The sequence below is a fragment of the Ammospiza nelsoni genome, chromosome 3 (assembly GCF_027579445.1).
Source record: "Ammospiza nelsoni isolate bAmmNel1 chromosome 3, bAmmNel1.pri, whole genome shotgun sequence".
Classification (NCBI taxonomy): Eukaryota; Metazoa; Chordata; class Aves; order Passeriformes; family Passerellidae; genus Ammospiza; species Ammospiza nelsoni.
Window position 1 is genome coordinate 43,895,053 of NC_080635.1, and position 23,517 is coordinate 43,918,569.

General features: G+C 35.5%; 1 protein-coding gene across 2 annotated transcripts in view; it reads right to left on the reverse strand.

Annotated features, from left to right (window-relative positions):
- Positions 1-23,517, reverse strand: part of SIPA1L2 (signal induced proliferation associated 1 like 2) — a 124,682-nt gene that overhangs the window by 16,495 nt on the left and 84,670 nt on the right. For both annotated transcript variants that reach the window (XM_059468420.1, XM_059468419.1), the window contains exons 11-18: positions 13,803-14,060; positions 10,135-10,218; positions 8,548-8,651; positions 8,226-8,329; positions 6,424-6,812; positions 4,769-4,993; positions 2,661-2,814; positions 485-704 (exon numbers count right to left, since the gene is read on the reverse strand). In XM_059468420.1, coding sequence (XP_059324403.1) covers positions 485-704; positions 2,661-2,814; positions 4,769-4,993; positions 6,424-6,812; positions 8,226-8,329; positions 8,548-8,651; positions 10,135-10,218; positions 13,803-14,060 — 1,538 coding nt within the window. The remainder of the gene's footprint in view (positions 1-484; positions 705-2,660; positions 2,815-4,768; positions 4,994-6,423; positions 6,813-8,225; positions 8,330-8,547; positions 8,652-10,134; positions 10,219-13,802; positions 14,061-23,517) is intronic.

Below are 23,517 nucleotides of genomic sequence, written 5' to 3' on the forward strand. Positions count from 1 at the left end.
TAGAAGTCAAAGTAAACATTTATTGCACATTTCCTTTTAAGAAGTTATTAAAAGGATCATCTAAACAAAAGCTGTTCCATTTAGCTATTGTTACAAATATAGTTGTGAATATTTCAATAATTCAAATGCACATAAAATTTTAAAAAAAACAAAACAACAAAAAACAGGCCAACTTGGCTTAATTAGGTCACCACTGGAAAATAAAAGGATAACTAGAAATATCTTCAGACACAGTTCTTTGCATATGAGTGGTCTCATGAGAATTCTTTGGGAAGTAAAGTGACTATTGTCTCCAAACATGATAAATATGAAATAATGGCAAGATGAGCATGTATCGCTGACCAAATATTTTTTTACTAGGTTAACTAGAGCAGTGACATTTCTTAATTTCACCTTAAAAGTAAAATCTTACATAATACCTGGTGATTTGTTTGAGCATACTACAAATATTCCAAACTCAGCAATGACAGTGACAATGACTTACTTCTCAGATTTGCCATTCCAGGAGTCAGGCTCATTCTGGGAGGCAGAGTGCTGTGGTATGGTGGGGTAGTGCTGAACAAGATGTCATTTGGCAAGGCCTGGTCTATCATGGAGCTCCGAGAGCTGGCATAGGAAGATCCCCTTCGATTGCTACATATGCTTTCATCAGAGAGCGTGCGGTACAGCGTCCTCCGGGGGGAAAGGTTTCCATAACATGAAAACTAAAGATAAAAATAAGAGCATGTATTGCTGGTTGAAGTGATTCATACAATCATATCCCCATCACCAGCTCTCGGGAGTGTTTTTCTGGACAGGCACTCTGGAATTCTCGAACTAATACAGAAGATCAGAGATTTCTTCTGCCATATCAGATCTACTGGGGCCTCAAAGGAGTTACTGAATTGGATATTCAGACTTCCTCTCAATATTTTGGAATATATCACCATGAATTCATCAGATACTGTGCTGTTTTAGTAATCACAAAATGTTAAATGAAAACTTCATAGCCTTATGACAGCAATGTTTTACAGAAATGTATATAAGGTTACCAACTCTGGCAACATGTATGCAAGACTATACACAGAACTGTTTGATTTTAATTTGAAATGATTATGCTTTACTGTTAAGCATTCTCAACTGATATATGCTGCCACATTATTCATTGGATGATAACAATTACTTGAAGCACTGCATCTCTCTGGGTATCACATAACAGGCTTAGAAAAGAGGGTAACAGGGTTCAGTGAAAACTGCTTATGCATTTCAAAAAGTTACTTAGACCACAACCCAAATATCTACAGTAAAACAAGATGCTACTGTATTGTAAAGCTGGATCATGCCACTTTGTACACTTTGTAAGCAATTTCTCTGCACTGCAAACACATCTACAAAGCACAGTTAATGCTTTAATTATTCCACTGGTTTGTCCTGCACACAATTACATGTTTCCTTTGTGATTAATTGTGTGTTCCATGTTTCCTATGCAGAACAAGTACTTAAGAGGAAACAAACACTGAATATACCATAGAATCTCATATACTCATTTCTGACTTCACTGTCAAAGGTAACTGGCTCACCAATATCAAGATTATCATCCTCTATGAAGGCATAGCCACAGACTGTACACTGCCAACCTCTGTGGCTGGGGCTCTTTGTGGGTCAGGGCCCATGGTCTCACTTACTTAACTTTTGTTTAGGTGCCTTGGAGAGGAAGGGACAGCAGTAATTTATCTCAGCCACACCTCCTCTCTCTTAGTTGATTCTTATTTAGGCAGCCAGAAACACTGGCAGTTCTTGGAATCTTCACAAAACCCCTCCAATTATTGTATCAACCATAAATCATAAAAACCTCTAGGACATGACCCACAAAAGCATGTATAATGCACACATAACATACCCCATATTATAAAATATATATGATCTGAATTTTAAATTCAACTCTGCACTTACAAGATTCCCATATGTTACTTTTGTTCAGACATGATGATTATGCTATTTAGCATATTGTATAAACACAGTGGGTTAAGAGAGCATTGACTTAATATGGAAGTGTGACAATTATCTCAAGTAATTTAATTGCTTTGTTCTTTATTCCACATTAAGCACAGCATTTAGAACCATTTATTTTGGGGAGCAGCAAATTTTAAGATCACTATCCACTTACTGTGAAACTATTAAGCATTACCAACTGTCTTCATACTATAAGGATTAGATCTAGGCTCTCCAGTAGCACTGACAATTATGCCTTCAGAGCAGCTGCCACTGATACCCACATGAAACTGATTTGGATTTCTAGCAAATTGTTGGTACTATTACAGGGCACAGGAAAGTGGGCTACTTTTATTCACGTGTTTTAGTATCACACAAAATGTACAAATTTAGGTCCCCTTCCATGAAAATGTCACTTTTAACCTTTCAAATTATAATGAAGTTGCTCAACCTACACTGGTCAAGCTAAGCAAAGACAAACAAACACTGGATTTTATAAATAATCATCAAACAAACATTTCTCATCCTCGTGGGAAATGATATTTTGGGATTTATGGTCATCTCCATAGAATAAACTTAGCTTGTAGAAAACAATATTGTACTCTGTATAGCAATTTTGGACATACCAGAAAACCATTTCTAAGGTTACTGAAAGACTGAAACACATGGAGCCAAAGGAAGTAGCCAACCTTTCTCCTCCCTTCCTCCATAGAGAGGCTGTCTGGCAGCATCAACTTCAGAAAATCTTCTTTGGACAAGACTTGCTGGCTTTCAACAATAGCATTCCTGACAGAAGTTCGGAGTGGACTCGATGCAGACACAGCATCAATATCATCATACACTCTGTTGAGAAAATGGATGTTTTTAGCAAGAAATTGGATTTGGAAGACTGCAATAATTTTCCACAAAGTGAAAATTGTTAGAATATCTCCTGACACAGTACACTGTTTAGAAAATTTTTTGATCTCTTAACCTTTATGAAACTGTTTGTGGGTACAAAATGAAATTCTTTAACCACTGAGAAATGGAGTTTAGGAATTCTAAAGAACAATTTCAAAAAGCATAATCCTTGTTTCGCCTAGCTTGCCTCTCTCTTTTTTACACACCGCACTTCTCTATCAATACAAAAGTTCTATTTTTTTCAACATTTCCAAAGGTTCATTGCAAAATACTTTAACTTTTACTTCCATAGCAAATAAACAAACTGATATTTTATAGTACAATATTGCATCCAGCTTCACAACCTGGCAAAATTACTATGGTCATCACAGCAATGTTTGAAGTGTATTGGCAATCAATTGGCCAGTGTAAGTATATTTTATTAACAGCAATTTCATAAAGCTATTTAGATAAATTAAACAGGTGTCTTCTTTAACTATCAGCACATAAAAATCTAGTTACAGTCAACAAAAGACTGTCAAACTGAATTATTAGCCTTCAGCTTCTTCCAGTGAGAAAGGAGAGACAGGGCTTTAACAGGCTGAATGTAATGGAAGGAACTGGAGATTGCGACTCACAGAGAGCACACACTGCAAGCCATTGCTCTCTGCCAAGTGCAGCCTCATCAGTGACTGTCTTCAGCAGAGAGAAAATGAGCTTTGCTATGGTAAGGTGTAATTCTCACTGAATTATAACCTACAGTGGCACAACATTCAGCAATTGACCTGATATTCATCATCACTGCTAATTAGAGATGCTATTTTATTTCAACATAATTATCCTCAGAGAGATATTTCCTCTCTGTGATATAGAGAGCTTTCCTAGAAAGAAAGAGGTAAGGCAATTCTGTATGCCATGGAAAAATCTGAAAATATTTTTGATATAGGAAGTGTTGTCATATTCAATTAATAGTTCTTGAACAGAACTTTCTGTTGAAGATAATTTTTCTATTTTTAGCCTAAATACCCCAATTCACTATGCAATTTTATTTTAAGGCTGCCATTCAAAATAAGAAGACATTGTTTCAGTAGTTCATTGATTTCAAAATACAAATATTTGTGGGAAAACCCTGAAGCTAGCCCACTATAATTTAAATACTACTATGACAAAAGAATTTATGTAATTAAAACATTAATTAGTGGGAGAGAAACAAAATCATTCCTCTGTTAACACAAAGCAACACATATAACCAGAATATCTTCTCCTTTAAGAAATATGAATGTAAGAGCTTAACTTCAGATTCATATTTCATAGCATATATGTTCTAGCATATATTTTTAAATATTACTTTTGCCAAAAAGTAATGCACACATATGCAAAATTAGGCATCAGATAAAATAATCCATTCCTATTAAACATAAAATAATCCAAATTAAACATTTGAAAATGTTACATTACATCGTTTGCAAATGTTACATACATTACTGCATGTCATCTTGTCAATTTATTGAGATAGACAGTGACTGGCTATGGTTTATTGAGAAACAGCACCAAAAAAAAAGGAATCACAGACATTATCCATGAAGAATATTTTTGAAGCCAGCAGGAATTTCAAGGTCAGCTTTAACCAGCAGATTCAAACATTATTTATTACGGATGCACCACTGTGAAAGTATTATCTCTCTATATTTGAGGTACTCTATGTTTTCCTTTGAGTTCAAGACTTTTTCTTCTTCCTAAGAACAACACATTTCTCATGGACTATTCCACTGTTAAGCAGCATTAGATACATAAAGGTACAGAAAAAAAACCCTGAGCATTTAAAGGCAAAACAAAATTTGCAATTTTTTTCCCATCCTATTTTAAAATTGATTTTCACTACCCTTCTTCCCTCAATGAAGTAAAACAGAGTGCTTACTCATGACATTCTGAAACTTCAGATTCTTCAGGTGTAGGACTTCCTTCCGATTTTTTCCATCCAATGACATATTTACTCACTGCTCCTTGTCTGTGGTAAGGTTTTGAAATCGACCCAGACATCTGTTGACTGCTATTCTGTGACACTATATAAACTTTGGAGGTATCTAGGGAGCCACTCTTTTTAGAGCAGTGTGTTGATGGGCTTCCTGAATGATGAGACCCACTGGAAAAGTGAACCAAACACACAAAGGGAAAAATTAAATGTGCTATGCAACAACAAATCAGAAACGCTTTGCCTGGTATGTGGCAATAATTCCCACAGTTAAGTTTTTCTGAAGGTTAAAATCAATGAAGCAAAATTGGCACAGTAATTTTCTACACACCAACTGTGTACACATTAAAGCTCTTTGAGAACAGAATTGTGATGAGTTTCTAGAACAAACAATGCATGGAATTCAGCCTGCTCAACTGCCAATGCAAACTGATGTGAATCGAAACTAAAAGCCTCAATTCAATATATATATATATTCAATTTGTGTGTGCAATTTTAAGTAAATGTGTACACACACATTTACATAAAGAACTACATAGGGAATTACTTAAATATCTCCCTAATCATAAAATCTATGTGCTTTTCCATTTCACAATAATTTTGCCAGTTGATGCAAGATTAGGCTGTGCCCTTCAATCACACACACTAATATTAAATTACCAGCAAATTTAACAGAAGCAAATTTTAGTTCAACAAGACAATCCTCTGGATAATTTTAACAACCTCTTTTATTATGAGTATTAGCACCAGTAGGTACTAAGACATACTTTTAGTGAAGACTCTAAAACCTATTTCAAATAAACTAAATAAATACTTCCTTGAAGAATAAATTTCTTCAGAATAATCAGAGAAGACAAATTCACTCATGTCAAGCATATAAGTAAATCAGTACACAAGATATCATTTGGTTATTGTCCTGTACTGATTGACACTGAAAACAGGAAAATCAGAGGGAAAGAAGAACAAACAATTTCCTTCTATCCTTTATAGAGTAAAAACCTTAACACATAGACCAAAGCTTCAATTTCAAAGTAATCATAAAATGGGAACTGGAAGATAAAGGCAACCAGCTATAAAAGGGTACTTTCAACAGGCTTTACAACAGATGTACCATGCACATTTCATTGGTATTAAAAAGAATAGCTGAAAATCAATCATAAATGCCATTCAACAAGCAAAACTTTAAAGCATACATCAGAATAATGTAAATCTGGGGGGATGGTATGCAATGCAGTTTCTTTGTATGTAAAAATTGTCCAAATTTTTCTGATTTCCCTCAGCAAAGCAAAAGTATGTGAAATAAGTTCAAGTGCAAATGTCCATTTTACTCAAGGTTGCTTCCCAATTTTAAAAATCCTTGCAATTTGCAAGGGTCACGTATAAGGCCTCCATCAGATCTGGGAGGTTCTGGCTATGCTGTCCAGGCAGACTCACCAAAAATTGCTTGAAAACTGCTCATACAGGCATTTGAATACAACAAAAACATCAAAATCTTTTAAGTTCAGTTTCAAAGAAGGGCAAACAGAATCAAACCAACACAGAAGCGCTACCTGTATGTTAACCCCTAATCAATAACCCCTGCTTTGTAATAAAAAACACACCTGGAATGGGAGGAGATCTCGCTCAGGTCCCCCATGCTGCCCTCAGCCGCGTGGCTGGCGGAGATAGCAGAGGCGTAGCCATGGACAGCGTAGATCTTGGCTGGCTCCTCGTCGGGCCCGGGCGGCTCCGAAGGCTCCGGCCAGGGCTCCGTGTGGCAGTGCACTGCAGGCCTGCTGCCGGCCAGGTGCAGCGGGGCCAGCAGCGGCGCCGGCATGCAGGGCGCCGTGTCGATGCCGCTGTCCGTGGAAGCTCCCTTTATGTACGTCAATCCCAGCAGCTCAGGATCCATCAGGTCTCCAGAGCCAAAGTGCTTCTCATCGCTGTTGCTGGATGTATTGCTGGATAAGGTGTTGCTGCTGGAGTGGCTGGAACAGCTTTTGTCCCCAATCTTAACAACAAGAAAACAAACCAAAAGACATCCCCCTCAAATTAAATAGTAAGAGATCTATTTTCATATAAATGACGGCATTTGTGCTATTCAAAAACCATTTTATTATTTTTTTTACAGTATGCTATCATATAACTGCAAAGTATGAAAAGAGCCAATTATACCACCAGTTTCTGTGAAATGAATTGCACAGCTGGCTAGACACATTAAAGGTTGATGTCACTGCAAATAAAAAGGCTCTAGTTCCATCTTCTATCACAAATCTTAAAATCAGAATTGAGTTCTCTCATTATAGGACCTGCTTAAATGCTAAAATTGCATTTCTGAACAGTTAAAATAAGCATTTGTTAAAGCTAGAAGCCTTAGTAATTATTTGTTTAAACAAGCTCTACTGCAAATCTGAAAATCACCAAAGACTGAATTATTGTTGACTTTTTCTCAGTGTGGCTGAAATATGCAGCTCATTGGATCAAATCCAATTGGATGTGTGGCTAGTTAAATTGAAGCCAATTGTGATGTATGTGTACCAGATGAAAGTAACTCAAGTCATAAGGCCCTAAACTAAGCATGGCTATTGAAGTGGAATAATTACATCAGACTTTTGAGCCAATAAAGTCCAGGGGTTTTGTTATTTACCTTTTAAAATAAATTTTATAGAGAGTTGGATTGACTTATGTCTGTGACAGTAGCCAGAATAAAGCCAGATGGACTTCTACTAGGGCAAATGGACTTCTTTTAGGTAGGATATAAATGGGAAGGGTGACTAACTTTTTCATTAGATCCTTCCTCTAGCAGGTACTAGGAGATGCTGTTGCTCACACATAAAATCCAAGTTTACAGTATACAGACTCCTACTACATATAGCAGATTTTCCAGGTAACAAACATTATGTACTTTCCATCACTAGGCTGTTGAGGATTTTGCCATTACTGAAGACAAGCTACTAAACAAGGTAGACTGGAAAATCTGTTCAGCATTCCCAGCACACAAGTTACATTTTTATAGTGCTTATTGATAATTACACTCCATGGGTATTTCACATAAGATGAAAGCAGTATGGTAAATATAATTTTATTTTCTTTTAAAGGATAATTAAATATTCCACATCCTAACCAAGACAGTATAAATGAAGCTATAAATTCACAGTTGAGTAGAGACCATACTAGTTTTATCTACTCAATGCCCCAGATCCAAGGTCTCTTGGAATTCTGATTTTGTAAACAAAGATTAAGCGAATTAGATTCAACCCATATGAGCATAATGTTTGCCTCCCAAAACACACAGTGGTCTTTATAAATTACTAAAATGTATTTTTAAGATTTATTTCTGTAATCCAGAGTAGTTTTTTGTTGTTACTATTTTGGGGTTTGTTTGTTTTTAGAGTTCTGAATGACATCCAAGGAAAAGACTTACATGTGAAAGCTTGTTTGGCGACTCCTTGCCACTGCCTTCCTTCTGTAAAGCTCGCTCTTTGTAGGAGCTCAGGACTTTGGTTGATGGTGCATGCCACTTGGCTTCTGCCAAAAATAATGGAGAAAGGCACACCACTCAGCATCAGCTTTCAAACCTGCACACTCTGCAATCAGACACAGGTATCTTTGCAGAATGTTGTAAGTTTTACTGCCACATCACACATTCTGTGTGAGTCAAACCTCCACAAGGGGAGGTGGCTGTATTTCAACAGGCACTGCATTGCAAAGAACATGTACTTGAAAAATACAGTGGGTTTTATTACCAGAATGTCTAGTTCCTTCCAAAGTTTCCTCTCGTTCTCTGCCTCCTTCACACTCCAGCGAGCCTGAACCTTGGTGATGTTCATGGAGTAAAGGGGACTGGCATCTTTTAATGTAAGCAGAAAATTAAGCTGTTAAGGTTTTTATCCTGTAAGATTAGCTACATGATGAACTACACCACTTTTTACTCTTAAAAGCAAGTATTTTGTGACTTTTAATAATAATCATAATTCCCAAACATTTCCAAACACTGCACATAAATATTTATATGCCATTTTTTCAAAAGCACAATGCTATATCTGAAGTGTGAACATGCCAAGAAGACACTGAACTTTAAGAAGAAATGTATTCTTGGGGCTATAAACCCAAAAGCTTTTGCAGTAATGGTAATGGTAATATATGCTTAAACTCCTTGTTATCCAAGCCCCACAGAAAGTAATCGTAGTTTTGCAGGGTTTCACACTGAGAATATTTAAGTTAGTACCAGATCCACTGTTTTGTATTACACCGCAAAAGTTTAAACATTTCACAAAGCAACAAACTAAAACCTAGATTGTTATTAGAAATAACTGTGCTGGAAAAAAATTGGCACAAGATGCATTTTGATGAGCTGTCAAAAAAAAAAAAAAAAAGAGCTACGGTTTTATTTGAATTATTACCATCTATTCAGCTGCCAGAGATTTCACTGAGTTATGTGAAATTCCTTGAAGAGTCTACAAGATACTGCAAATATATCTGCTACATGGAATATCTTATCCACAATCAATCATGCCAAAGCATTAATAAGCTTCAAGGAGCGAAGCTGATGCTTTCAATATTCACATTTTTTTCTCTGAAAAGTAGCTTCTGAAAGCCACTTGGAAAGTCTGGAATGCTTTTATATTACTCTATTGTAGATACTGCCATAGCTCAATATTTTATAACAGGAGTGTTTTCAGTAGCTGTATATACACAACAAAGTCATAAATTTAAACTAGTTTAGAACAGATGTCTCACATAATATTCTTATGAGATGAGTTATATTGGGGTGGTCTTTTATATACAGACAGCTAACTTCTGAAATTTCAGTACCAAGGGATTAATAGGGATGCAAACAGACCATCTATGCACATCCTTTTAGAAAGAAAAAACCTCTAAAATTCCTACTTTTTTGAGGACATATGCTAAGGAATGGGTGTCACAAAAAAACCCCAACAACATAGCAGAAAACAAAACCTTTGAAGACCATAAAGATTTTTTTATTTAGTCAAACGCCTTCCTCCTACAGAAGGAGGAGGAAGTATTATTTTATTCTAGTTCTGAATTACTAGCTGATTTATGGCATTTTACAGGGAAAATACATCTAAGAACCAGTTCTCATTTACCTGAATTTAAAAATATGATCCTAAAGAGATAAATTAGGATGACTTTAAAATTGCAGTTGCATGCATCTTACATAAAAAATCAGTAAACCTGTACATCTTAAAAGATACTAACAGTGTTTGAAAAAAAATACATCTAGAAGACCCATACAAATTTTGCTTAAGAAAGCAAAGATGCATAGAAGTCCTTGCAAGATTTAAATAAAAGCTTTTAAAAATCACCAATACCCGTCATATCCCACTTGCTGTCTCCAGTGGCTGCTCCCGCTGGGCCCTGGGTCACTGGATGAGGACTGGTTGCTTGGAGAACTTCTGTAATGTTGATTTTAGAGTCATTAACAGTGCACTGAGGTATTTTTGGTGTTTCAGATTTGAACTGGGCTGTGCTTTTTTTATCAAATACATTCATTTTCATAAATAATACAGATGCATTATGAACAATTAGTTACATCCATTTGGGGAATTTAAAAGGCTTATCTCAGTTTCATAAAACTTTAACAAGAAATTTGAAAGTATAGTATTTATTCACAAATAAAATATTTCAAACTGAATATATAAAAAGGCACAAAAAGAGAAAGAAAGACTAAGTGCCAAATCCTATTTTCTCTAGATCTGGCTTTAGTTCTGAATAAGTGGGATTACTTAGGAGTCAGAGCAGCTGGATTAGGTCTCTAAATTCATGTGTGGGAAGCTCTCATAGTGGATCAGAAATGATTGTTAGTTCCTTGGCACTTATTCCAATTTTAAAGCTAGTAAAATTGGAAGAGGCAATTCTAATAATTTTAAAAATTTTATTTTATTAATCCTTTGGCATAGAAAAGCAACAAAATTTTTTTCTTGAAGAGTATGTTGTACTTAATTATTTAAACTTTTAAGCCTCATGTCTTAACAATGTCTCTAAGTAGTTTTGTTAGATTTCCAGACAGTTGAAATTTAATGCTTAAATTTGGATTTGATCACATCTATTCCTACACTTCAGTGCAAATCATTCCATAACTACAATACAATTTCCTTCAATTATCTTGACATTATCTTGAATTCAATTCCCTGTGTTTATCTTTTTTTTCTTTTCTCTCTCCTCTTTTCTTCTTCATGTAGAAATGAATGTATGTACTCAGGGTGGAAATGAAGAGGTGTTTTTTTCTTTATGCAAAATACTTTCCCATGAATGTGACCTTTTAATAAGCAACATTACTGCTCAGCTTGAAAATTTTAAAGACAGTAGCTATATATTTTGCTTTTTAAAGACATTAGGTGTTACATTTTGTCTAATAGCCAATGTACAATAGTGTAGTACCTTATTTTTCAGCATGTCTTTCTCTGAGAAGTATTGACAGGAGTGAACGTCTCTCAACTAAGTGAAGTAATCAATAGGCTCCAGCATAATTCAGTTCCATGAACTTGTAATTACTGCCAAGAATTATGCATTTTGTGCACAGATTAAGTGACCCAGTATTAATTAATGGATAAATTATGATCTCATGTGTTTCCATCCTCCAGGCTGATGTTTAGGACATTGTCCTCAAAGCCAGGATATTGCTTTGTGCTGTTCCAAGGCTGAACAAAACATGTCTACCTCCCATTTGCTGGGCAAGTGTGAAGCCCTTAGCCTAGTAAACAATGAGTAGCCACAAAAGGAGAACCACAGAAATCCCATCAATGACTGCCTCACACAGTTCCTTCACACAAAAATTACAACCATCTGCTCTCAGGAATGTATTCCAGACTCCAGGTGATAGGATGCATTGTCAACAAGTGTGACTCAGGGACTAAAGCACACAGAGGCTTCTTGGTGCAAAAATCGGAAGAGTGAGTTCACCTGAAGCTTCACTTAGGCACATGCTATGAGCAACTGTCACAGAATTAGCCACTTTGCGAAAACAGGAGAAGAGCTGAAGGATAACCTTGTATTTCTAAGTAGAGGAAACTCATTGAACAACACCAAAATACTTGGACTGCCTTCTCCAAGACCTTAATTCTCAGGAATTGTATTAGGAGCATAAGCATTCAGCTCTCAGTCTCTAATTTCCCTCCATATATGTCACAGTAGTTGAATTTTTGCTGCCTAAGTCTCTTACTGTATCTAGCCCACATTTCTTCTGCTTCTTCCTCTTTTTATTTCTAAACCAAACAATTTTATTGCTGACTTCACCCTTAGCTTATTTTCAGATCTGCTGTTAAATCTTCCCTGTTTTATCAACCTGCTTCTCCCTGCTTGCACTCTTAAACCAATACTGGGTCTTTAATCCTCTAAAATCTCTTCATCATTTTCCTAGCCTGAGTACACTTTCACACTTGCAGGAGTACTAATAAGTACTACTGCACCTTACTTCAAACTCTTCCGTTTTAAGCTCATCTCTCTGCCAAATCATCATATGCCTCTTCCCATGTGGAAAGACTTTGCCAATTAGGTACCTTTCTTTACATGTTTCATGACCTACAAGCCAGAATCCATAATTTTCTTCTCCTTTCATTATTTATACTCTGAATCATGTCTTCTCCAGAATAGCACTTCTGCTATTGTTTTGCTTAAAAGATACAGCAATTTCTTCATGACAAGAATAGACTCAATATAAGCATTTTTTCACATGCTTTGCTGAGTGTTGTGAGAAGCACAGCTTATGTTTGTCTTTTTGGAATTGAGTAGCACGTCAGAAAGCTTTCATTTCTTTTCTGTATCTGTATACAGTATGCTTAATAAAGTTTCATAAATTATGAAGTATTTCTAGACATTTGATACATTGTCTTCTTATGTTAGATGCTATCGAGAATTTAATTAACAAGATATTTAGGTGAAGGTTAAGTTCTATAATGGTATTTAAATGCTTACAGAAATGCCCCTCTCAATTTTTCAGGGGATAAAGATGGGGGTAGAGGAGAAGGAGAACACAAATTATCAAATAGTCATAACTGGGAGTCTTCCTTCCCCAGACAATAAATGAGACTTATTTTCAAATATATACCACTATTACTTCTGTACATTTAAATGTAAAAAGTCATTAATTCTTTTCTACTAAATAAGGTAGTCAATGTAGCCATAGTGGCATTTAACGATTTCATCTAGAATTGTTTTAAACCCATTTGAGACTAGTATTAAGTATTTCAGATTATTTTATCATTCAGATATTTTCAACATGCAATAATTATTTCCTTGGAAATTAGAATTACATCACCCCATAAAGGCATAAGCTGAAATAATTATAAACAATAAAGGACACAGTTCTGCTCAAGACATATGGTTTTCCTAAATAATTCAAAGGTCAAATGTATTTGCAAATTTTTATCTTTAAAAATGAATTTTCAGCTTACGAAGAATTATGATTAAATTAGAACAGAGCTAGCATTTAAGAACACCATCCCATCATCTATGAGGTGTTACATATTCAAATCACAAGCTCTGCTTTGTTTAATTAAAAGCAAAGCAAAGCATAAGGGCTGGTAATGAGCTACAGAACCCTTTGAAACTATGCCAATACCTTGGTAACGAGATTAAATAATTAATTTTTAAAGGAATGAGTTCATTTTATTTACACTCATTTGTTTAAATTTACACTACTTGTTTAAATAGTCTTCCAAAAGGTGGGGAACAGGACATTATTAAGATTCAAAAGTTATAAGGCAGTTTCCCACTTCACTGATTTGGGACTAAAGGGAAAGGTCAGCTGTCCTCAGCTGTAGGGTCCTCAGTACAGCCTGCTTCCAGCACAAACACCAAAAGCCACTTGTTTCAAGCAGACTGGTCCAGTGAATGCTACTTAATACAACCTCGGAATTCAAAATATGCCAAAACTCAGTAAAATAAGTTTAAAAAAGAAGACACCAAAGTTCTAGAAAGCAGAGATTTCAAAATGAATACCATTAGGAAGGTGACAGGCATTAACCAGAGAGAGCATTACCTTGCACCATCTGGCAGTTTTCTATCAAAGGAAGTGCTACGAGGAATGGCTGTCTGAGCCTGCTGGAGAAGCTGCTGGCACTGCAATCTGTCAGATGTTCCTAGGATTGGAGAGGCACGAGACAGAGGCTGCCCAGCGGGAGTCGGCACCCGATGCCAAGTGGTATTCCTTCTGAAAGGGGTTTTATACTCACATGGGGTGCCTTCACTGTCAAGTTTGTATTCCACCATGGGGATACGACAAAGTTCTGAACAACCCCTGTGGGACAAAGGAAAATGCTCATCAGACCCACAGGACGGAACAGAGAGAGGAATCTTGCATTCACGGTCACAAGTATATACAAGTATATTTTGATTTCTGGTGCCCAAAGGTGTTTATGCAGCATTGTACTTTGAACACTTCAAAACTGTCAGGCAAAGCAGGTAGAAAAGATTTCAAAATAAAATATTTGCCATCATGTGCTCAAAGATCTTTGAACTGTCTCTTCACCCTTCAAAATGGGGAACATATTAAACTTTTAAAAATTAATCTGCAGCTGGAATTTTACATAAAATAAAAAAACTTTTAGAGACAAGGCATTTGGAAGTCATAAAGCATCAAGTTCTTCTAAAAGAGCATTGATTTGTTTAAATTTCAGAAATAGGTGTGTTGCTTTGCAGCAAACTAAACATTTCTTGGTGGAGTTGCAATCTCCCCTTTAGAATCTCACCTTGTCCCCACCAAATGACAGAGTGCATAGACTACAATGCAAATGAATAATTGGCACCTAAATATTTTTCTCTGTGTTTTCAAAGTGTACTTTCTAATGTCACTTTTCCCAGGAATTGTAAGCCTGGATGATAAATGGGGAAGTGGAAGGAAGAGACAGATCAGAAACAGTCTGCCTTACCTCCTCTGCCTGAAGTTTGCAGTGTGGTTAAATACTAACAGTATTCACAGACAGTGTAAACCCAGGTAAAAGTACTGGTAGTGTTCCACAAAAGATCAGCGTGCCTTTGGGATATTTGCTGTAGACTCAGACTGCACTTAATAATTAAGTGTTACTGTTTCAGAAATTGGTTAATAGAAGCTTCACACACCCTTTAAGTCAACACTGATTATCACTGGAGGTTTTTTATAATCTCAGCATTCTATTCTCCATTTTTCTGATAGGCAGTGTGTACTAAATCAATATCTATGAAGAGAACACCCTAAATACTTCCAAAGCAATACAATGAGTTTAAGTAAGAAACAGTGGAAATTTGCTCCTCTGTCTCAACTACAATTCTGCTCCATTCCTTAGCTGAGTCTTGATCAAGCTTTGCTTGAGTTAAAAACTCAACATTTACTATTTGCAACTAAATTAAAATCACCTAGAAAAAGTGCAACGGAGTGTAAAGAGTTTACATTCTTAATCCTGAAAACATCTTGGCATAAATGATGTAACAGAAATGTGCAGTGCAAGAAAATTGTATAAATTCCCATACATTAAATCACTGTGCACTAAAGCTTCTGAATCAACCCTCCCAAAAAATATTTTTGCTATCTGTATTCTGGTAAACAGATTAGAAGAAAAAATATTAGACAAAAAAGCAAACTGCCTTATTCAAAGTTGTTGAAGGGAAGACCCATGAGCAACAGTAGAAATTCCATTCTAAATACTTCTGGATTGTCTGATCCAGCCAAATGTTTCACTCTGCTGAATTTTTTAGTAGCAAATAGGCCAGTTTATCCTGTAGCACTAAATCTCTTTTTCTGGTGGCACTCAAACACATGAAAAAGTTAAAGAACTTAAAAATATAGATGATGAAAGTATTGAGAATGGAGATCAATAGCCAATATAGGGTGGAAGAAACCTTGATGAAGATGAGCTGAAGAGCTAGAATGTTCCAAAGCAGAACTCAGAATTCTTGCTTTTTCAGTGTTACTCTTTTATCAGAAATATCATTGTAAAATGTACCAATAAAATCTGACATTTAACCTCTGCTGACAAATCATAGCTGGACACGCCAGAGGCATCACAAAATTTTGCAATGATTTTCTGGTTTGAGCTTCTCTAAGGAGGTTAAATCACTCTAATAATCTCTTCTCACAGACATGGAATGGTGCTACAGAGAAATCACTGTTATAAAACTACCACATCATTTCAAAGGGTCAATTTGGTATCTCTCCAGCCTTCCCCCCTACCCTGAAATGCCACAGTTATTCAGAACACCACTTCAAACTGCCTCAGTCCATGTATCGATTTTTAAAACTTTTTTCACACTTCTGAGAATCACACGTTGGGCTCTTAGAATGAGGAACACCATGAAAAAAGGTCAAGTTAATTGCACAGAATTATGCAAATTCTTCTACTGCTGAAGCATATACAGAATATGTTTTTCCAGTGCAATTTTCAACTGTTTATGTTCCAAGATCATGCTTCCCTTCATCCTCATTCACTGTCTGCAAGAAAAAAGGTGTAGGAGACAACAGCCTCCAGCAATGTAACCATGATCCTTTTTTTTTCTTTTTTTTTTTTTTTTTTTTTTTGTTTTTAACTAAGAAGTTTTACATACAAAACAAACCAATCACAGAATGCAGAAGTGGCACAGCTAGGTTACTATTACTTTGGTGCACTGCACAGCTTTTCATGTGGCCAAATATACACAGTTTTGCATTATTTGATGAAGGACTTGAACAATTATGTAGGCTAAAATTTCAATCTCCCTTCTGCTTATTTCTTAGTATTGTTTCACTCCCTTCTTCATTCCTTTAGACTTTAGGCATTTGAAATAAACCAACCCCTCTCCAACTTTTGTAAATAAGATATCAGTTTTACAGTTCATCTTGGTAATTGAGGAAGTTATATATAACATGTCTTGTGATATATATATATATATATATATATGTATGTGTATACTCCCCATAAAGTTCTCTAAATGCTGTAAAACAGCATTTTAAATGGGTTTTAAAAGCAGAAGGGACTGTTACTATTGTTTAGTTTGACTTAGCTTGCTGACTAATTAACAAAAGCATTTTATAAAAATAGTAAACAATAAGCTTTCCCACAATAAGAACTGAAAATTTCTTATTTTTTATGTTTGTTTATATCAGGAAAACATATTCTTCCTACAAATTTAAAAAAAAATATTGAGGACACAGTTCCTGCGGAAAAAGGCTTATAAAACAACCTCGTTTCAAATCAGTATGAAAATTCAACAGTGTTGCTTATGAATTTAAAACAGAGCCCTAGAATGCCTGTTTTAATTGGTTCAAAAAAGAATTTCCATGGTTTCAGATAGCTTCTTTTGTCACATATGGCTTTTAAACCTTAATTTAAAAGTATCAAACCAATCACTCCAACATTTATATGAAAAAATATGCTTCACTGCTTCACAAGCACTGCCTAAAGAACAGATACTGCAGCATATTGAGATAGGTAAAATTGTAATTGTAGCTGCCTCCTATATCAGGAAGACAGAGAAGGAATTACTTCATGCCTGCAATCCCCACCTCCACCCCCCACCATGGATCAAATTGTAAGTTATCTTGCATGAAATAAACCCCACAAATATAAATGCAATTCCCTCTTAAATATGTAATTTGACCTTTATCTAACTTCAACTTATTATTTTGCTACTTTTTCCACCAGTGCAAGAATACACATTGGCACTGGTATTGAATGATAGCTTTTCAATTTACATATCATATATTTCCTTTAAATTCATTTTAAAGGATACATAAGGACATATCTCTATTTTATGGTTTTAAAAAATACTTAAATTTATGTTTAAAAAGTATAGGATATCAAATGTCTTTCACATTTGATAAATGTTATATCCAATATAACATTTGAAAAACAGACTCACAAAATGTAACAAGCAAATGTGACCATATTGTAACCACACATCAGAAATTATAGCACTTCCTGCCCTTCACCATAGTTTGGCATTAATTAAATCAATGCTTCAACATAAAGCACAGATTCCTACTAATACCTTTGGTTCAAGAGCCATATTATCCTATTAAAAATTTGGTTAATAAAACATACTCTGCAATTAAAGAGAGCATGACTCTATGATACAGCTAGCGGGTCACGACAACATAATAAAATTTAAGAGTCCACTATAAAATCTGCAAAATTCAAATGTTCCTGCAAGAAGCATTATGTTCTGAAAGAATTAGCAAGCAGTCCATTAAATTTTTAAAACTACATTAGCCAAACCTTTCAATATTCGTTTCGGATTCCATATAAAGGTTCTGTAATAGGCCCTGTGAAGGGCCTACATTAGGCAGGGAGTCTAGGTAAGTAATAAAATATCCATCTCCATGGAAAAGATAGAAGCTTCCATGCACCATGATCAGCATCCTGTCACCTTGATAGCTACACAAAAACCTTCTTTTCTGCAAAATCCTAGAACTATCATCTACTCGGTACAACTTCAGTATTTGGACCCCAGGCATCTGCAGATTTCAAGCATGAAGAATTTGTTAGGGTGTCAACACAAGCAGAATACCTGGTTACAATTTAACTTCCAGTTCAATGTACTGCAAGGAGATGTAGGGATAGAGAAGGAATCATTGGTGTGCATCAGTTTATTACACTGATGAATTATCCCTTTCTATCACCCTTTCAATACCAAACATCTATTCCTGCTCTAGAAAGAGCCTTTATCCAGCAGCACAATAACTGCAGTCTGCTAACTCAAACATTGTTTTTGAAAACAATCACTTCTGTCAGAGTGCATGCTTGTTCTCACACTACAGTAGTGCCCAAAGTGACAAAACAAGCCTGAGGACTCACTGTGCAACCTATTAAATCCACATAATAAAACACAGTTTCATTTCATATAATTGTAGAGATTTAACTGAAAAGCAGAATTTAGTTGTTTAGTTTTGATGAGACTCAGAATGTAGTTAGTCAAGATATACACAGATTTTCCCTCCCCTGACACTGAGAAGTACCTCCTGCAGGTAATATTTCAACTCCACTGATCTCCTGTATCAGTCACAGCAGTCCAAGACACTGCACAATATTAAAATGGTCTAAGAGAATTTTGGTCAAAAAGTCAAGAAAAAAAAATCCAAGTTCTGACATCTCAGAAACCTATTAACAGTGTTCATACATAACTCAAAAAAATGTTAAAAATGAAATCAATTTTATATTTAAATAATTTCATACCACAACAGATGTATAAAATTGCTTACAGCAACCTCAGACAGGCCTGCTGCCCATCCTATCACTTTGGTTTAAGGGAAGTGATGACTCTGACAGTCCCTCCATGGAGCTAAAGAGTTGAAGCTGCCAATCCCTCCTTCCTGAAGATAAACTCATTATCCTTCTGATCTTTATTACTATTCAGTTTTAAAAAGAACCTTTGTGTTGGTGAACTGACAAGCAATTTAGAGGCCTCCTAAAGAGCCTCTACATCTGTACTGTTACATGAAAAAGATAAATAAAGACAAACTAGATGATCTTTAAGGTCCTTTCCAACCCACAATATTCTGATTCTAATATGATTCCATGAGTAGAGAGAAGAAAGAAGAAAAGAAAAAAGAGGAAAAAGAGTCTGGAACTTTTCTTTGCATCTCTCCATAGAGACAAACAGTGCTTTGCCAGGCATTTAGGGATTTTTTTTCTGCTTGACTGTAACAACTGTACACATAATTAACTTCAGCAATTATAATTAATCTCTACTATAAGTTCATTCATAACTCAGTCAGAAAAAAAAAATCAAAGACTTCATTTGTATGAGAAACACAGTTAAGAATTTTCGAGATTTTTTTTTGTTGGGTAGAAAGGATTAACTTTTGTAAGTAGTACAGCTTCCAGTTAGTATAATTACATTTTCATAGTGGTAGTTCTTTCAGTTACTTCTACAGAACATCAGAATCTAGACATTTCAGATATTTGCATTATTCTTAGATTAGTAGCAGGGGTGGTAATTAAAAGGTTTGGTATATCCAAATTCTACTTTTATAACCAAACATTGAGTTTCAGGTTTTGCTGCTTAAACCTGCCTCAGGTGATGTTAGACTTGGCTTCTTTCTAGCTCAGGTGGCTTAATTTATTAAATAAGTAAATAAATATTAAGAATCTGAAGGCCCTGTGAACTATCCCAGCAGCTTATGGCAAACACCCCTGTGACAATAACTGAATTCCACCACACAGCCTCTCCCCCTTCCTAAAAATACTTTCCAAACATTCTATAGTCTGTTGGCTATCTGTTACTTTTTAAAAGCCCCTGAAAGATGATTCTTTTAAAGAAATCATAATCATTTAAGGGGAACAAGCACCAGAACTAGAAAATAAGTCATTACATCTATTTCATTTGTAAGAAGGAGTCTGCAAGGTTCAAAAGAATAAAACAACCTCAGACGAATTGCAGTAGTACTTTAAAATGGCCCACAGGCAGTTTCAGTCATAGTTACTAAAGTATTTTCATTTTCAGAACTACCTACAACAGTAGAAAAAGAGTCTCTCACTTGTTCAGACCAATAGAGGAAACTACTGCTCCTACAGCTCTCCAGCTTCTGTTTATAGTCAGCCCTGGAAATTTTGCCTAAAGTTTTGTTTGCTTTCTTAATTTCCTAGAAATTGTTTCTTAATTGGCTCTCAAGCAGTTTCTTTTTTGATATAAAATGGTAGTTGAGCTAAGACAAACACATAGGTAAAATGTAAAGAAAAGAATCTAGCAAAATCTACAGTTTAAAATAGATTTACAAGTGATTGAATTCCTTGATTGGACTTGGCTGATTAAGGATATACTGTCCTTGAACACTACCATAACAACACCAGCAAAAGCAAATCAGAATGAACATCATTATTCTCTTGTTCAGAGGCACACAATCCCAAATCAACATTTCTGAAGGGACAGACCTAGCACAGAAACAAATATTACACAAGAATACTTTTTCAGATCTGAAAACAATGACCAACGTATTTGTTCTAATAACACTTTATCATTTAAAGAATCTATGTTTTAAATAGCAATTTCTTCTTTCTATCAAAATATCAGCTGGATGCCACACAAATAATTTTGATTTCTGCATTAATTTGTGCATGATTATTTAATTGCTGGAGCAAACTGAAAACAGCAGGAGCTTTGTCTCAAGTTCATTAATTTTACAGGATAGTAAATGAAAGGCCTTATTCCATGATTGCTTTTGCATATACTACTGTCAAGACTTCAGTAGAAGGATCTACATTAAGTAATGGAAGACATTTATCAGAGCAGAATTTTCCTCTGTAATTTCCTAATCACTCTGTAACATTTCTTTGTAAGCACTTTCAACATTCAAATAGTTTATTTTCATGCTGAAATGAATGCAAGACAGTTTGCAAAAAAAAAATCCTTGTTAATAGTTTATTGCTAATAGTTTCTTCTCAGTAGGTGCACAATTACATCTTGTTGGTTTCCTTTTGAAATGATGGATTGAAGATTATTTGTGGGTAAGCTAACAGACAAAAAAAATCAAGTCAAGAACTTGATTAAAGATCTCCACTTTGGCTGATTTTTTTTTTTTTCAAGGGACTGCTTTGGAAACACCCCTGCACACTTGAAACCCATTTTCATTTGAAGGATACAATTCCCAAGACACTCCATGGCACTCATGTCCAATCTGTGTAAAATCACTTCAGAATTTGATCCCAGCAAGGAACAAGTGCTAATAAGCAATTCAAAGAAAAATTCCTCATTGCTTTGTATTCATAAAACCCAGCAGACAAAGCAAAGCAGAAACTAGTCTTTCAAGAAGTGGAAATCAGCTGATTAGTTCAGAAAATGAAAGACATTATTAAAATGATACATTTGGATTTTTTCAAGAAACTCTGGAATTTTTTTTTTTTGCTTAATTTTGCTTAAATTATATTTATATTCTTGCAAATGTATCTAAATTTTTAACGCAACTGATCCTTTTTATACAAAGGTGAATGTATTTTTGTATCTATGCACTGTGGGCAAAATCTTAGTGGCTGAACTTAAAACCCTAGATTATGGCATTTAAATTAAAAAAAAAAACAAACCACCCCAAAACCAAAAGAACAAACCACCAGTACGTACTCTGAGAAAGCAGGCTGAAATACAGAGAAGAAAAGCCTACCCAACTGCCAGAAGATCATATACTCTGTAGGACAAGTCAAACTTTCAAGCGACTTACTTTAGCCTCCAAATGTACTTTCCTACATATGTCAGATAATCTGATGCGTCATTTCCTAGCAGAGAACCTCTAAAACCAGCAGTGAGCAAAAGCAATAAGTACTGGAACATACATGTAAAGCCTTTTGCTTTTTCACCATTGTTCTCCTAGATACTTCTAATGCATGGGTCAAGGATGGATGGATCCCCAAATATGACAAGAATATCTGTATGTCTGCTTTGAGTGTTATTTGATAATTATTACAGCTACTTGATACAAAAAAGTTCCCTCCTGACAAGCTGTCACAGCTGCCTTAAATGTTTATCACAGGTATGTTTGCAATCACTCACAGAGGATTGATTCTATCCATTCATGGACTCTCCACGGACAGGGACATTCCTTGTCAAGCAAAGGTGAAATAGATTTTAGTTCTCCAGATACTCCTGCTTTACATCCAAAGACACTACCTGAAAATTTCTGTGTAAACCTGATACCAGAGTACGAGAGACATGAACATATGGAGCAGGTCCAGCAAAGGATCAAAGACGATTAAGGGATAAGAGCATCTGAAACACAAGGAGAGACTGAGAGCGCTGGTATCATTCAGCCAGGGAAAGAGAAGGCTCAGGAGGGATTTTATCAATGTGTACAAAATATCTAATGGGGTGATTAGGGAAAAAAGATGACAAACTAAGAATTGAATCCAGTGAAAACACAGGAGGCAGGGTGCAAAATTGAAGTACAGGAAATTCCTTTAAAGGACACAGAAAAACTTTCTTACTGAAAGGACGACTGCATACTGAAATTGAAATACTGAATCTTTCAATCTCCTTCCTTGGAGATACACAAACCCAGTGAACCTGTCCATGAGCAGTCCGCTCTGGCTGACCTTGCTTTGAGCAATGGGGTTGCACTCAACTTGCAGAGGTCCTTTCCAACCTCAGCTATTCTCTGTTTCTGTGACAAGAACCTGCAGAAGGCTAAGAGTAGCAACTGAGCAGTAGACAGGGAGATGGATTTGCACAGGTTTTAACTAGTAAGAAGCGGTAATAGGCTATCTTTTTTTCCACAAAATTCTGATAATTTATCCCTTTCTGCCCTCTCCTCCTTTCCCTCATTCATTAATATATTTTACAAAGTCAAAGATCATATTTGTCAACTGAAATTCTCAGACCTGTCATGCAATATCTATAACTGCTTTCTGTCTGCTCTGTTTAGATTATAAACATTGCAAAAATGCAAGCTCAAAACCCTGCAGAGACTAGACAGTCGAAATCACTAATCATATTTTTGGGAATATACAAGTGAAAATGAACAGTTTTCTGTGGGAAATTGATATTTGAGAAAAAGAGACATTTTAAAAAAATTTAGAATAGACACATAGTGTTAAAAAATTCATTTCTCTTAGTAATTCGTCACAATTTTAAAGATGGTAAAAATTATAAAGAGGAGCAGCTTTTGCAGATTTTTCTCAGTGTGGTAACATTCAGTTCAAACTCCTCCTACACATACACTTGGGTGCTATGTACTACACTGATCTGGGATTTAAACATTTTATCTCTAGAAGAAGATTTATATCAAAGACAATATAAACAATTCATCCAGTATGTATTTT